The sequence below is a fragment of the Labeo rohita genome, chromosome 4, assembly GCF_022985175.1.
Source record: "Labeo rohita strain BAU-BD-2019 chromosome 4, IGBB_LRoh.1.0, whole genome shotgun sequence".
Taxonomy (NCBI): Eukaryota; Metazoa; Chordata; class Actinopteri; order Cypriniformes; family Cyprinidae; genus Labeo; species Labeo rohita.
Genome location: NC_066872.1, coordinates 24,175,797 through 24,193,165, shown reverse-complemented (window position 1 = coordinate 24,193,165; position 17,369 = coordinate 24,175,797). Strand labels below are relative to the sequence as shown.

At 38.0% G+C, this 17,369-nt stretch overlaps 1 protein-coding gene across 4 annotated transcripts in view; it reads left to right on the top strand.

Moving 5' to 3' along the window:
* Positions 1–17,369, top strand: part of iqsec3a (IQ motif and Sec7 domain ArfGEF 3a) — a 150,449-nt gene that overhangs the window by 82,476 nt on the left and 50,604 nt on the right. For all 4 annotated transcript variants that reach the window (XR_007827549.1, XM_051107361.1, XM_051107363.1 and 1 more), the window contains one exon: positions 416–1,629. Coding sequence is in view for 3 of the 4 variants with exons in the window: in XM_051107361.1 (XP_050963318.1) it covers positions 416–1,629 (1,214 nt within the window). In the remaining variant the exon portion in view is untranslated. The remainder of the gene's footprint in view (positions 1–415; positions 1,630–17,369) is intronic.

Genomic DNA, 17,369 nt, shown 5'->3' with positions numbered 1-17,369 from the left:
TTCTTGTTCTGCAAGGTTGTATCACAGTTTGACTTTTTTGAATATCTTTTCACCTGCTATGACCACAAATGAATGTTTGCCCGAACCATAAATGCAGTCTGATTAACACAACTGTAAATGCAGTTTACCAAATGTACTTCAGTGCTTCTTTTTTCACTGTGGGGTAATTGGTTTCGCTGTTGCATACAGTGTATTGCCATTTATCGGCAAACTTTATTAAGAGTTTCTGCATGAAAGGCATTCAGAGTCAGAGACTGGAAAATTGGTTTGTCTCAGCATGTCATGATATTTAGCAATCTGTAGTAAGTCTTGTTATTGATTTAATTTCATGCTGTCATCTCTTACTGTGGGTATTTGTCTGTGCTTGTCATAATGTTACCTTATCTGACCTTGTTTCATATCTCTGTCTTTGCAGATCGAAATGTTAGAGCACAAATATGGGGGCCACCTCATTTCACGTCGTGCTGCTTGCAAGATCCAGACAGCCTTTCGCCAGTATCAGCTCAGCAAAAACTTTGAGAAGATCCGAAACTCCCTCCTGGAAAGCCGTTTGCCACGCCGCATCTCCCTGCGAAAAGTGCGAGTGCAAAATACAGAGGGCATCTCAGCTGAACGGGCGCTGGCTGAAGGCTGCAATCTGGCAAGTATCCCGCTTGTCCGGTCCCCATCCCTGCCCACCACGGTAGGTGGCTCCCTCACTGATCTCGAAGATTCCTTCAATGAACAAGTCCAGTCTCTTGCCAAATCCATTGATGATGCACTTAGCAACTGGAGCATGAAGACCATGTGTTCACTCCAAGAAGGTGGCACCTACCAGTTTAGCTCAGAGGCCTTTAGTACAGCTGGTGGCAAATCTGGGTTGGCAGGAACAGTCCGAGAAGGTGGCCCCATGGACCCTGCCACGTTCCATAGCGGAACAGGCCAAGTGGACAACTCTGAGAATGTGGCCCGGAGTGCCAGCAAGCTGATGATGGCCTTTCGGGATGTAACGGTTCAAATTGACAGCAAGAACTTTCACGTGTCCTCTTCCGTTTTGGAGTCCTCCACCTCTGTTTCTCTCGGTAATTGTGTCCAGCAGGGGGCCATAATTACCGAGAGCCCACAGCAAGCTCCGGTTAATGATTCAAAGGAACAACAAGGACAACCACCGCCATTTCCACAGGATCCAGCTCCTCCACCCCTAGAGCTGGATGCTGAGGAAGTACCTGATGGCGACTTCCCAGCTCCTCCACCAAGCGAGGAGGAGCTTGAGGAGGATCTTCCACCTCTGGCACTGGAGAAAGAGGAAGTTCCAGAACCAGCAATTCCGGCAGAGACAGCAATAACCTCTGAAACCTTGTCTCCTCCAGAGGTTGCAGAGACGCCAGTCACCCCAATTGTAGAAGTTTTGGAAGCTAAGCGAATTGAATCAGACACAGCGGACAACAGCTCAGAGCAGATGAGTAGCAGCAGTACATCCACATCAGCCCGGTCGGCTTCTGAGGTCTCGTCCAAAGAGGCTTTACAGGCCATGATTCTTAGCTTGCCCCGATACCACTGCGAAAACCCAACCAGTTGCAAATCTCCTACCCTCTCTACTGATGTCATGAGAAAACGCCTATATCGTATTGGCCTCAACCTCTTCAACATGTGAGTACCCTGAGAAGCTCTTATCTCCACTTGATTGTTATGGCTACATAACACTTGCTTGTGACTAATGGCAGATATTTTAGGCTATAAAACCATTTTCTCTCTCGTTTTATCAAGCTGTCCTCACCTGCCACTAATATAACTGCATAAGGGCTGCTCTTCAAAACCCCACCAAGTCCTAGTCTCTTTCTGTCTAGCTTCCCTGTCTCACTCCTGTCATCTCGTCTCCAGCTGTGGCTAACACCCCCTCCCTGATGCCTGTCACCTTGGGTTTGTCTGACCCTATTAATAGCACTGCTTTTATTTAAAGTGCTGTCTCACTCCCTTTTCCCTAATCTCATCTTGCTCCATTGCGTACATTTTAAAAGTTGGACTACATATCTAATTAATAGCACACTACAATAATGAGACTATTAGGTTTATCTGGTTTATGTGCATCAAAAAGAAATTTAGAATTAAAGAAAATGAACGGCGAACATGAAGGGAAAAATATTTGGAGGCCAAGCAAATTTGTGTAGGCACATACTGTATCTGAAAGTGTTCTACTTATCTTTACATCATTTCTGGATGGGATCCTATAGCCGCTTGTCCAAGGAATGGTGACCACCAACTATTCAGAGTTATAAAGGGTATTTGTTGCTTCCAGCTATGTTTAATATTCTATTATTTTACTATTTATATTAAAGTCAGATTTATACAGTGGGGTTAGATCGCTTCTCTATCCTGTTTCCCGCATTCCTTACTGTTGTACCTAATTATACATTGCAGTTCTCTCCATTGTGTATGCATGTTTGATCCAAATGGCTAATTTCCTCAATCTCATTTCATAGAGGCCTAATCTGAAACATGTTTTGTTGACATTTTATTTTTAATACAGGACCAGTTTGTTCTTTTATTCATACATAATGGATTTTATAAGGACTAGATAACATCAAGATCATGTCGGTTTACTAGCAAGGAACATCATTTCTAAAATTCATGCATGACTGCAATATGGCAATCTTTCTGAAGGCATTCAAATAATATTTTACTGCACCTCCAGAAATCTACAACAAGTGTCTAATTTGGAATAATCTTGTGTAACTTGCGTATAGAGTAATTAAAGTGAAATGGGATGGTTTTTAAGATGAATGCAATATGTAAACACAAATATTTATGTTGTGCAGTGTTTTTTTTTAATCAGATGTAAATTCATATCCGAGTCACATTTTTTTGGTTAAATAAACATTACTTACAATATCAGAAAAAGAAGATGAGGAAAAAAAAAACAGTTTTATATTTTTACATTAACAGTGTATTCAATAAAATGTTTTTAAGCATTTTACATTTATTCCAAAATAATGACTTTTTAAACAATATATTTAAACAATATATTTTATTTGTGAACTTATGTTCAACTATTGTTAATTTTGAACTATTTTTTAAAAATTTTCGGATCATCAGTCGTCAAAGCTTGGTAAATATTCCTCACAGACACTAAGATTTACTTTAAATTTCACCAAGCTGATTACTCATCATCAAAGTTATATGTTCAGGATATAACAAAGCATAGTAGTTTGTAGTAGTAGTGAGTAGTTTACTTACTTTTTTAAATTAGTCTTCCCATTAATGCCATTATATTGTTCATAGTTCATTTAAACACAAGAGGTGGGATTTATTGCATGAACCAATCACAGGCAAGCATAACCAGTCATATCCAATCATATCACAATGGAGGCATTGCCTTCTCTCATGTGAATTTTCCCCATTCATTGTCAATTACCCCCCACCAACCCTTCACACACTTTAGTTAGGGGGTCTGTTAAAACTCAGTGGGCTTAGGGAAGCCGAGAGAGACATGGAATTCCACTGTAACTATACCTGCTGGTGTTGCTGTTGGACATTGCTTCTTTAGAGAAACAAGTGCCATATATACTTTTTAGTGGTATATTTTGCAACCTGGTCTCATGACAAAAACGTACCTTGGGGCACTTTTTTGCAAGATGTGAAATACGTACCAATAAGTATGTATCACTGCAGTTTCGACAAGAAAAGAACAGCAGAGGTGGTAAAACAGAGAGCGTTTTTAATAGTTTTTGTACAAAGTTATGATTACATCTCCATCTGTTTTGCTTTCCGGTGTTCTGTCAAATAATGCGGATTAAGGTACCAACACTGTATTTTTATTTTGAATACTGTAAGGGTAGGTTTAGGGTTGGGGTAGGTGTACACGATACAACTCCGATCGTAGGATGTGGAAACCTTGGGTACGAATTCTGTGAAAAACATGACTCACAATGAAAAAGCTAAAAGTTGAGAACATGAAGAACATGTAAAACAAACAAACACTCACTTTTAGCAAACAAACACTTTTAGCGCCACTCAGTGGACACTTCTGTTGAAAACTGCAGTGATATGTACTCATTGGTACGGATTTTGCATCTCACGAAAAAGTGTCCCTAGTTAAATTTTTTTTTTTACTCATCCAATAATTTTCTCTTGTGTCCTTAGAGGAAACCCCCCTGATATATTTCAATGTGATCTTATGAGAAGTCGTACGCATTTTGCGTAAAATGTGGTTCTACAAAACGTACATTTACTGATGTTTTTACAGCATCTAAATGTACAAATACTTACGTATTTTCAGCATTTAAACATACAATTCTGACAATAGACGACACCTAAAAATGAACCCTTATGAATATCAAAATCGTGGCATTGATTTCATTATTGTTGTTTTTATGTGTCATACCAATGACCTTATGTTTTCAATTGCATTATTAAATTGTTAATCGTTTATTTAATATGAAATTATAACATCTCATTCTGTTCTGTGTGATTTCTGCTGCCCGCTCGTTTCCAAGAATAGGCCTACATAATGTTAAAAACGACTACACTTCAAACCCCTTAAATAAATAACATTTCTGCAATCGTTTAACCATTTGTGTAATATTAATGTGATGGGATACAAAAGCCGTTTTCTCCAACATGCTCTGACTAACAATAGAACCATAAAATACACCTAACACACATCATAATTTTATTTGTGTACTGTAATCCAGATCTTGAGAATCCATACGATTATGAGGAACAGACCCAAATTCAAGCCTTTATCCGGTGATCTTCATCTCCATCCCGAGCAGCAAGTCCAGCAGCAACAGCAATAAACCCGCGCTGAAGTGCATTTTACAAATTCACATAGTGGTGCATCAAGAAATGACAGGTTTTACCGCAGGAAAATCGAACACTCTGTGGCTCTCGCCTGCATTCATCACAGATTACGACATACTGTATTTCTGGTGAGGTGTGTTTTCAATGATGCACGCGCCTTCATGGAGTGGATAGGGAAAGAAAAAAATCTGGATAATATAAAAATCTAAAATTTAGGTTTGGGGGTAGGTTAAGGGGGCTAAAAATCTAAATCGCTTGTTGATAAAACGATAAAAAAGGCATTAATACAAATGTATTTATGATATATAAGATACATAAATATTTAGCTTTTTTTTTTAGCTACAAATATGCAGTGATTTGTACATTTTAAACGTTACAATACGTCTAAACTGTACATTTTAGCATCAATAAAAAAAACATACAAAAATGTACGTTTTGTGCCTCTAAACGTTACGTATAAATACCTATGTATAAACAATGAGACTGTATATTTGCCTCTTATATTAATGTCAGGAATATTAGCATTGAACTGTCCGCTCTTGTAACTATCCTATCACCCACTTACACCTTTCCAACAAGAACATCTGTTTTTCAAAGCTGGAGAAATGCAGCTCCACTTTACAAATCCTGTTGGCTTTATTTCTGCAGTGTCACATCGCTGCCAATTAAAATTCTGCTCCCGCATGTCTATTCTCTATGTTCAGCCAAGAGTGACTGAGGCAGAGTTTGATAAGAGCACTCTATACGCAAAACATCACAGAGGAGCATGATGGGAAAGGGTGAATTAGGACTGTGCAAGCCTATGTATCATAAACAGATTAAGGTCAGAAACTTCGCTAATGTGCAAATGCGGATGTTAATGCTGACTAACACATTGTAAATGTACGTACATAGCTGGTTTCAACAAATCTTAGCACTCAAGGGTTATATAAGAGTTACTTTCAAACGTCTGTTCCATTAAATCGGATATGTTAGCATTCGCATAGCTGCAGTATAAACACGTGACAGTTCAAAGAAGTGTGATGCAGCAAGATTATTCTTGAACTGTTGCTCCATAATGACAGTAATTATCCTGAAAGACAAAACTGTGATCGTAGATGACGACAGTTCGCACTATTGCACAAAATGACTTCCCTTGCTAAAAATACAGCTTATTGAGTTGTGTTTTACTCATTTCGAATTGCAACTACTTAAGAAATTAAACATATTTTAAGCACAAATGTTCATGTTTTTCCATCTAGGACAATGAATCAATTTGATTTGTATTTTCTCAAGGCTTACTGAACTAAAGTATTGTATCCAATGATTTTGATTATTATTTTCTATAGATTACATAGCTGTTTTGGTTCCACTTTTTATTAGGTGTGCATTTATACACTGCCCTCCAAAAGTTCAGAAACACCCCTGGCAAAGTGTAGTTTTGGACGATATCAGCATAAATCCTTATCATTTTTTGGTGCAAATATATTAAAGTAACTTGACATTATAATTGAAGACCAGCAATAAAAATTTTTATTTTGATTACGTAATAATGGCAATATATACATGTCAAAGTCAGACATGCCCCTTTGCCAGCTGTGATGCTTGGTTACTGGTTTAAACTTGGCCCAGGTTTTTAAAAGATTTTTGGGTCAGCACACCTTAATAGCTTCAACAATTGATTGCCAATTAAGTTTAGAATACAATGAATTTAGGCCCAGATTATGCAGAGCTGTAATATCTGCTAATGGTGGATATTTTGATGAACCAAAAATGTATGTTTTTTCTATGTATAAACTGTTTATGTAATAAAATATGTTTTCATAGTTTGTGTTGTCCCTTATCAGTGCAAAATTTTCACAAATTAAAAAGGATTCATGCCAATATTGTCCAAAAACCCACTTTTCTAGGGCGTTCCCAAACTTTTGGAGGGCAGTGTAATGTACATCCATGGTGAACGTGATTTCACCAAGTATACCATGTTCCTGGATCAACATCCTTGTTGATCCTGGAACAACATTTCAATCAGCCAATCAGAATTGAGGGATAACTTTTCAGGAAATATCAGTTTTAGACTTAGAATAACAGTTTGATGCTTCTACACCTTTCTTAATTAGCTATCATTTCCTTCTGATTTTAGGAATAAATTGTGGTTATGGTTAGGTTTAGGGGTAGGGATTGGGTTAAGTCTATATTTTTGTACAGTAATGTTGATCCAGGATCAACAAAACATGTTGATCCAGGAACATGTCTTACTTGGCAAAATCACGGCGACCGTACATCCATACATAATACTAGTATGTACTATGCTGTAGGTGCAATTACAGAAATTTAGGTAAAACTTTATTTTATGTTTTATGGTGTTGTTGTTATATGTTACATGTACTAAAACAATAAATTGCAAATAACCGTAAACCAAACCCTAATCCTAACCCTAACCATAGTATTTAAAGGAGAAGTCCACTTCCAGAACAAAAATTTACAGATAATGTACTCACCCCATTGTCATCCAAGATGTTCATGTCTTTCTTTCTTCAGTTGTAAAAAAATATGTTTTTTGAGGAAAATATTTTAGCATTTTTCTCCATATAATGGACTGCTATGGTGCCCCAAGTGTGAACTTCCGAAATGCAGTTTAAATGCGGCTTCAAACGATCCCAAATGTGGTTGTAAACGATCCTAGCCGAGGAAGAAGGGTCTTATATAGCGAAACGATCGGTTATTTTCATTTTAAAAAAATACAAATACTTTTTAATGTCAAACGCTCATCTTGTCTTGCTCTGCCTGAACTCTGTGTATTCTGGCTCAAGACAGTTAGGGTATGTTGAAAAACTCCAATCGTATTGTCTCCCTTAACTTCAAAAATCATTTCAAAATCATCCTACATCACTGCAGAAGTACCAACTTAGTCTATGCAAAGTGAACATGCAAAGAAGATCAAACACCCTTAACAAAAAAGGTAAAACAGCGATAAAGGACGATTTTGAGGTTGAGGGAGAACATGAGATGGGAGTTTTTCGACATACCCTAATTGTCATGAACTGGAAAAAAAAAGAGTTCAGGCAGAGTAAGACAAGATGAGCAACTGACATTAAAAAGTATATAAATAATATTATTTTGTTTTTTTTAATAACCAATCATTATGTCATCGTTATTAAGATCGTTATACGCTAGATAAGACCCTTCTTCCTCGGCTGGGATCATTTACAACCGTATTTGGGATCGTTTGAAGCTGCATTTAAACTGCATTTTGGAAGTTCAAACTTGGGGCACCATAGAAGTCCACTATATAGAGAAAATTCCTGAAATGTTTTCCCCAAAAAACATAATTTCTTTACGACTGAAGAAGGAAAGACATAAACATCTTGGATAACAAGGGAGTGAGTACATTATCTGTAAACTTATACTTTAACTAATATTACTTTTATAATTACTCTGTAACAAAGACACTGTATAAGAAATTGTAATGGCACATTGTAAAAACATGTATTTACAAATTAATTCAATATTAATACAGAGTGTTAAAGACACTTCATATAAAGTGGATCCTCTGTTCTGCCTCCTATTGTACAGTCTGTTTAAAAGAAAATGAAAGATCCCACTCCAATAACTGAAAAAATAGATGACTTTTACCCTTACTTCAACATTTACTGCTCCATGCAATGCCACTTCAGTGCCATTTGTAGTTCCTTTAATGTGAGAGAAATAATCTGAAGATAGAGCACCTAATTAAAAGTTCTTAATCAGCTACAAAGAAGTCATTGGGGGAATGTGGCTTTAAAAAGTTAAAAGCTTGTTCAGATGAAGCAGTGCATCCTAAACCATCCGAGATCTCTATGTACCAGCTTCTGTTTATTTTCCCTTTCATTGCTGTTACAGCGTCCAAGGTGAAACACATTGTTCCTACCTCTTAATGAATGCTTTTTGTACTGAAAGTAATCGTGTGCATGTGATAGCAGAGACAAATAAAAGTAGAGGATGCAACGATCTGAGTCACGAGCAACTAATAAAAAATAAAGCTTCAAAATTACATCTAACAGCATGTTCCTGACGTTGTAACTTACATAACTGACAAATAGCCTTGAATTTACGGACAACGACTGTTTATCCATCTTGCAAAAGGCAGGGTGCATAATCTACTCATTTATTTTCCACCTTCACCAAGTGAAACCTTCTTTGCCCTGTGTTGATGGCGACAATATTCACGGTAGAATGTAACAGAAGGCATTCATCTTTTTATAGGGGTGAGGGAATGTATGTGTGCACTTGATTATGAATCAGCTGGGAGGGCGATAACGGCTGCCAAGCTGAGTGGGAGGCTGTTTATTTTCCATCCTGCTCATCAGATTTCCTTTAAATAAAGGAAAGTACAGTGAGAATTTTGAACATATGGTTAAATCCCTCAAATGACTCAGCTTCATCTGTCATTCAAGAAGTAGTTCACCAAAAAAATGAAAATTCTGTCATCATTTTAATCACCCTCATGTTGTACAAAACCCATATGGCTTTCTTTCTGTTTTGTCAGAGAATGCATTTTTGGCTTTTAATTATTTTTATATGAATTTTAAATTCATATTGTGTAAATAAAGTATTTATTTAATTCACACAAGTTTATGTACATCTCATCTGTCATCATTACCTTTAATTAGGTATAATTTATCTGCATTCTTTGCTCTAAAATTTAGCATCTGCCACTGGAATCAATATGTAGTGGATTCCAAAATTGACTTAAAGTAGTCAGTATTTGTCATTCTATCAGTTACATGTTATTATTGTCTTCAAGCAGGTAGATGGACTGTAATAAAACAGAACTGTTTCTTTTCTTTTTATTTTCAAAGTATATCTACTATACTTAAAACTTGTACACTATGTTTAAAATGAGGCGCTCATGGCGTGAGACACTGAAAAATTCTCATATATCTTTGGGACAGCCAAAGACCCTTACGAAAATTAACCATGGTTTTATTATAGTAAAAACATAGTAACCATGTTTTTTTTTTTTTTTTGGTGTATTGATTACCATTTGTATAACTACAGTTTTACTACAAATACCATGGTTAAACTATGGTTAGTGTAGCAAAACCATGGTTAATTTGTGTAAAACCATGGTCTAACTACAGTAACCATTATTTATTTATTTTTTTATTTGTAGTTAAAACCATTGTTAATTTTTATAAGGGGACTGTCAAGTAACACATTTGTACATAGACAAACAATTTTACAAAAAAATATTACGTGATCCGTCTCAGAACGACTGCCAAACTTAATTTGCGAAGGGTTTGTTGTATAACTATATGGAAACTGAACAAAAATATGTTAATTTCTAAAGGCACACAGTCATTTGATCATTCACTTAACCAATTTTTTAACAATATATATATAGATAGTCGTTCATGAGTGCACCAATTTATTAAAATGAATAATAAACTGATCTGTTTACAAACAGATGTGTTACGAATCCGGTCTGTGGCTTTCCGTCTGTTCGCCAACAGATGTCATTATATAGACAATCACACTACACAAACTGGTGCATGTCACCCCGGACGACATTTCCCATCATCCATTGCACTGATCACACACAGAGATGTAGCCAATCACACACACTATTGCCGAGTATTGTTGTGTTTATCCCTTAGTCGGTGATAGCACATTATGGAGCCTTTCCTAATCCTAGTCTATGGAGTCTAACCTAGTCTGTTTTATCCGTGTCTTTATCCTTGCCTGGTTTACTTCATTCTATCTGTTTCTCGTCTGTCTGTTAGATCACCCGTTTACCTCGTCCCCTGGTTTACGTTCGCTGCCGATTGACCCACATCTGCCTCTGGATTACTCTTTCGTCTTGCCCTATTTATATCTGTTTTCTGACCCTTTGCCTGTTTAAATGACCACGTCTCTGAACAAAGCTTCACAAATGGATCCGTACACCTCTCTCAGTCTCTCCGTTACAAGTTGCATGCTGTCAGCAGAAACACTGAAACATGTTATTGTATCTTACTTAGAAGCTTACTTAGAAACATTATCATATTAACACAACATTAACATAAGCATCTAAACATGCTTGGATTTCTAAAACATTCACAACACAATACTTCAGTAATGTCGTGAATTTATTTAGCATTATCTTCATTTGGGGGCTTTTCTAATCAAATGTAGATATATGTGATTTATTTGATTAAACCTGCAATTTATCCAATTAATTTGATTAAATCTGTTAATTAATCGACAGCCCTACTTTTAACATTATCAAAGAGAGCAAAATAAAAATAAACCAGTCTCTCCTTTACCCAGACTTCATCGCCTCAAACACCCTGACAGATAAGGATAAGCCAATTTTTAATCAAATAGAGGTTTTGCTCCAAGAGAGTGAGTGAAAAGAGAGAGGGGTTGTCATTAGTTCCAGCAGTTCATTTTCTGCAGGGTAGCCTAATACCTGTGACAGCTCAGACTGAATCTAAAGCAGGTGTGTGTATGTGTGTGCGTGACGAGACGCTGAAATCTGAGTTTGGATTAACAGAGAGATTTGGGGACTGGAATGTGCTTTCCCTAAACAGATAATTAAGAAAGGAGCCTCTGTCTATGGGACTCTGTAAGTGTATATGTGTTGGATAAAGCATGTAAAGGACATATAGAGGACGTTGATGTGTGAACGAGGGATAGTAAGTGGAATGACTATAACACTCTAAATTGAGTTTTCACCTGCCTCGTGAACAGAATGGGAATGTTTCATTTCCCCAAAAGAGAGAAACAGCAGGGAGAACAGGAGGGTTTCAACACATATGTTTGATTCTGTTTATGTGTAAGGAAAGGAGACTAGCCATGATCGTAGGATGCTTCCAAAAAACTGTGCTCTTCGTGTCTTGTAAGTGTCATGTTTTATGCAGGGCTTGTGCCTGCAGTTCACCTGCCCCCTTTTTTCGGACAATAGCAGGATAGAATCAGAGCACAGATGTTAGTTGAGTGTCAGGTGAACTTTATGTAGCTAAATGTATCAAAAGCTCTTTCTGTCTCTCTGGATGTAAAGATTGGTATTTCTTCAGCTGGAAGCACTTTTGGCCCGGTGTACTTTTAGAAAAATACAATCTCCTAAAACATACTGTTCACACCCTCACTACTTTATTTAATGGCAGTGTCTTTTCACACTAAGTGCAAACAGCCAAACTTGTTGCCAAAGGCTATTTTTTGCTCCAAGCCATGTTTGTTTAGACAGTCCACTCTGAGTACAAATAGCATATTACTTCTACATACAGTTTGTGTGAATTGCATTTATCACTGTTCGCACGTAATGTAAACAAGATGAAATTTGTTTCTATTTACGTGTATTCTGTCAGTTACTTCAGCATATATACTATATTGCCAAAAGCATTCGCTCACCCATCCAAAGGAAAGGAAAGGAAAGGAAAGGAAAAGGAAAGGACATGACGTGAGGCCAAGTATAGTGACCCATACTCAGAATTTGTGCTCTGCATTTAACCCATCCAAGTGCGCACACACACACCGTGAACACACACCCGGAACAGTGGGCAGCCATATTGCTATCGCTGCGGCACCCGGGGAGCAGTTGGGGGATCAGTGCCTTGCTCAAGGGTCTCACCTCAGTCGTGGTATTGAGGGTGGAGAGAGCGTTGGTTATTCAATCCCTGCCAGACCTGGGACTCAAGCCTGCAACCTTTCGGTTACAAGCCTGACTCCCTAACCATCAGGCCACGGCTGCCCCAAATATATATATTTGCCCCAAAATAATCGGAATCAGGTGTTCCAATCACTTCCATGGCCACAGGTGTATAAAATCAAGCACCTAGGCATGCAGACTGTTTTTACAAACATTTGTGAAAGAATGGGTCACTCTCAGGAGCTCAGTGAATTCCAGCATGGAACTGTGATAGGATGCCACCTGTGCAACAAGTCCAGTTCTGAAATTTCCTCGCTCCTAAATATTCCACAGTCAACTGTCAGCTGTATTATAAGAACGTGGAAGCGTTTGGGAACGACAGCAACTCAGCCACAAAGTGGTAGGCCACGTAAACTGGCAGAGTGGGGTCAGCGGATGCTGAGGCGCATAGTGCGAAGAGGTCACCAACTTTCTGCAGAGTCAGTCGCTACAGACCTCCAAACTTCATGTGGCCTTCAGATTAGCTCAAGAACAGTGCGCAGAAAGCTTTATGGAATGGGTTTCCATGGCCGAGCAGCTGCATCCAAGCCAAACATCACCAAGTGCAATGCAAAGCGTCGGATGCAGTGGTGTAAAGCACGCCGCCACTGGACTCTAGAGCAGTGGAGACGCGTTCTCTGGAGTGACGAATCGCGCTTCTCCATCTGGCAATCTGATGGACGAGTCTGGGTTTGGCAGTTGCCAGGAGAACGGTACTTGTCTGACTGCATTGTGCCAAGTGTAAAGTTTGGTGGAGGGGGGATTATGGTGTGGGGTTGTTTTTCAGGAGCTGGGCTTTGCCTCTTAGTTCCAGTGAAGGGAACTCTGAATGCTTCAGCGTACCAAGACATTTTGGACAATTCCATGCTCCCAACTTTGTGGGAACAGTTTGGAGCTGCCCCTTCCTCTTCCGACATGACTGTGCACCAGTGCACAAAGCAAGGTCCATAAAGACATGGATGACAGAGTCTAGTGTGGATGAACTTCACTGGCCTGCACAGAGTCCTGACCTCAACCTGATAGAACACCTTTGGGATGAATTAGAGTGGAGACTGAGAGCCAGACCTTCTCATCCAACATCAGTGTGTGACCTCACAAATGCGCTTCTGGAAGAATGGTCAAAAATTCCCATAAACACACTCCTAAACCTTGTGGACAGCCTTCCCAGAAGAGTTGAAGCTGTTATAGCTGCAAAGGGTGGACCAACGTCATATTGAACCCTATGGATTAGGAATGGGATGTCACTTAAGTTCATATGCGAGTCAAGACAGGTGAGCGAATACTTTTGGCAATATAGTGTATCTTCAACTGTAAAATAGCATCTCCCTTGTTTTGCAGTTATTACAAATAGTATCTGCCTTTTTTGAAATGGTGTCATTTGCAATAAGAACATATGGTGAAATCTTTTTAAATAAAACACTTTTATTTTGGTAAGCATTTGGTTAGGAGTTCATGTATCCTAAATACACACAAATGAATTATATTTTCACCCTTGGTGCATAATTGCAACCTTATTGGAGCACAATAAGAATCCTACAATCTCAAACATTCTCTTTTTGGATTTACTGTTTGTTTATTCTATCAGAAAATGCAACACTTCTCTCAGAATGTTGTTTAAATTGCAAATGTTTTGGTATTCATGTGCTTATTGTTTTTGTTTGCACTGTTTGCAAAAAAAAAAAAAAAAAAAAAAACGGAAGAAAAGTCAAACTTAATAAAATTTCACACAGAACTCAAAAAGACTGGACAAAATTATTGGTACCTTGTCAAAATTGTAAGAAATAATTGCTTTTCAAGCATGTGATGCTCCTGTAATTTGTATGTAGACACATCTGTGGCAAGTAACAGCTGTGGGCAACATAGTAATCACACTTGCAACCAGTTGGAGAAAAGTTGACTCAACCCTTGTGTTGTGTATCACTGAGCATGGAGAAAGGAAAGAAGTGTAAATAGTTGTCCGTGGATTGGAGAGAAAAAAATGTGGAAAAACATGGACAATCTAAAGGCTACAAGTCCATCTCCAGAGATCTTAATGTTCTTGTGTCCACTGTGTCCAATATCATCAAGAGGTTTACAGCCCATGGCACTGTAGCTAATCTCCCTGGACGTGGACAGAAGAGAAAAATTAATGAAAAATTACAATGAAGAATTGTTTGAATGGTGGATTAAGAACCCCGATTAACTTCCAAACAAATTCAAGCTGATCTGCAGACATAGGGTACAACAGTGTCAGCTCGCACTATCCGTCGAAAAGGGACGCTATGGTAGGAGACCCAGGAGGACACCACTGCTGACACAAAGGCATAAAAAAGCAAGACTGGAGTTTGCCAAAACTTATGTGACAAAACCACAATCCTTCTGGGAGAACATACTGTAGACAGATGAGACAAAAGTAGAGCTTTTTGGTAAAGGACATCATGGCACTGTTTACAGAAAAAGAAATGAGGCCTTCAAAGAAAAGAACACAGTCCCTACAGTCAAACATGGTGGTGGTTCAAAGATGTTTTGGGGGTTCCTTTGCTACTTCTGGCACTGGATGCCTTGACTGTGTGAACGGTATCATGAAATCTGATGATTACCAAAGAATTTTGGGGTGCAACGTAGTGGCCAGTGTCAGAAAGCTGCATCTCCACCAGAGGTCATGGGTCTTCAAGCAGGACAATGACCCGAAACACACTTCAAAAAGCACTCAGAAATGATTACAAACAAAGCACTGGAGAGTTCTGAAATGGCCAGCAATGAGTCCAGATCTGAATCCCATAGAACACCTGTGGAGAGATCTCAAAACAACAGTTGGAAGAAGGCATCCTTCAAATCTGAATGACCTGGAGCAGTTTGCAAAAGAAGAGTGGTCCAAAATTCCAGTAGAGAGGTGTAAGAAACTCATTCATGGTTACAGGAAGCGATTGATTTCAGTTATTTTTTCCCAAGGAGGTATTAACAAATATTAAGTTCAGGGTGCCAATAATTTTGTCCAGTGCATTTTTTGCATTTTGTGTGGAATTGTGTCAGATTTGACTTTTCTTTCTGTTTTTTGTGATGTTCCAATGCAAACAACAACAACAACAACAAAAAAAATAAACTGCAACAGTTTTCTGAGAGAAGGGCTGCATTTTCTGACAGAATTGAATATATAATTTATTTAGCTGTCTAGTTTTTAAGTTTAAATATTTTGTTAGCTCACTAAATGCAAAGCTTCCATGAAGAAAACAGTTTCTAGCTTTAAATTAGACAAACATTTAAGGGATAAGGTACAGTCATACCACTTTTTACATGGCTTTTCACCACATAAATAATTATGGGGTCAAGAGATATTGATCTGAGATAAATCTTACCTGTTTATTAATTTATAATCCACTACAGTTTAGAAAACGATTGTCCTGCATGGCAAGAATGATGAACACAGCAATAGTATTACAGTACTATTAATACTGAAGTCCTCAATTTAATTTTCAGTACAATCGATAACTATAACAGAAAAGGCGGCAGCACCCACGTCTGCATGAAGTGAGAGAATGAGTCTGTCCCTAATAGCACACGTACATCCTGGAGACGTCTACTGTATTTGCAAGATGTATTTTTTAGAGTGTTTGCTCATCTGCAATACATCTATAGGATGTCTACTATCAGATGTCAAATATATGTCTAGATGTCTTTAAGATGTTTATGGTTTATATGTATGTAAAACTGACATCTTACAGACATCTGTCAGATGTTTGTACACAGCAGACCCAGATAGCACACGTACGTCTGCAAGATGTCTGTTAAAGATCTCTTGATCTGGAAAACATCTGCTGTGTACAAGCGTCTGGCAGACGTCTGTAAGATGTCAGTTTTACTTATATTTTAAATCATAAACATCTTAAAGACATCTAAAAGACATCTATTTGACGTCTGATAGGAAACGTCCAATGGATGTCTTGCAGATGTAAATGCAGACGTCAAATAGACGTCTCTGAGACGTACGTGTGCTATCAGGGGATGCTTTCCAGATTAAGTGATCTTTAACAGACATCTTGCAGATGTACATGTGCTATCTGGGGTGATACCTGGATGAGTAAAATATTATTCAGATTTACTATTAACAGTTTTAACGGGGAATTACACATCTCGGAATGTTGTGACTGACCAAACAGAATTGAGTATTCCAGGGAGCCGTGTAATAATGTCAGATACAGTATACTGTAGATGTGTTGTTAAAAGCAGTGGAGTATCTCCACACAACCTTCTCAGATGTGCTGTTCATTATACTAGCACTCATTTGCAGCAGTTTTAAAATATTGCTGTGCTTACTGAAAATTAATTTTGTCCTAACTCAGCGCTACACTTTCCTATGACTTCTGCTGCTCATGAGAAAAGTTTCCTCACCTGCTACAAGCTAGAAGTGAAACAGCGCTGAATGTTAATATTAACAGCCCCATATAACAGAGGTCAAGTTAAAATTGCAAATTAAATTGACATTAAATAAGCTCTTGCTACTTTATGAGAGAAATAAAGAAAGAAAGAAAGAAGGAAAGTAGGAAGGACAGATTCATCTGGGATATAAACACATGCCATTTTCTCTCAAAGAAAGGAGCTAAAATTTTGAAGATAAACTACCAAGTCTAATATAATTTACACATACTTTTAACCAATTAGCAGCATTTGTATAACAGTTTTCTGCTAGAATTACAACCATTTTCATTTTGCACAAAAAACAGGTGCACACTAGAGATGTTTTATGGCCATTTAACTTGTTTAATGAATCACAAAAACGAGCCTATTGTTGCAGCGTTTTTCCATCACGATAAACAGGCAAAATAAAAACAGCACCAATTTTTTTGCATATCATTTCAGTGCCTTTAAAATAAAACATAGTGACAGGCCTTTTATTGTAACTGACAAACAGGCTGTTCATAAAGTACATCATGTTCCTCTCAGTAAAGCTAGACTGTGTCGGCAGGGGTTGTACATTTATTATGAG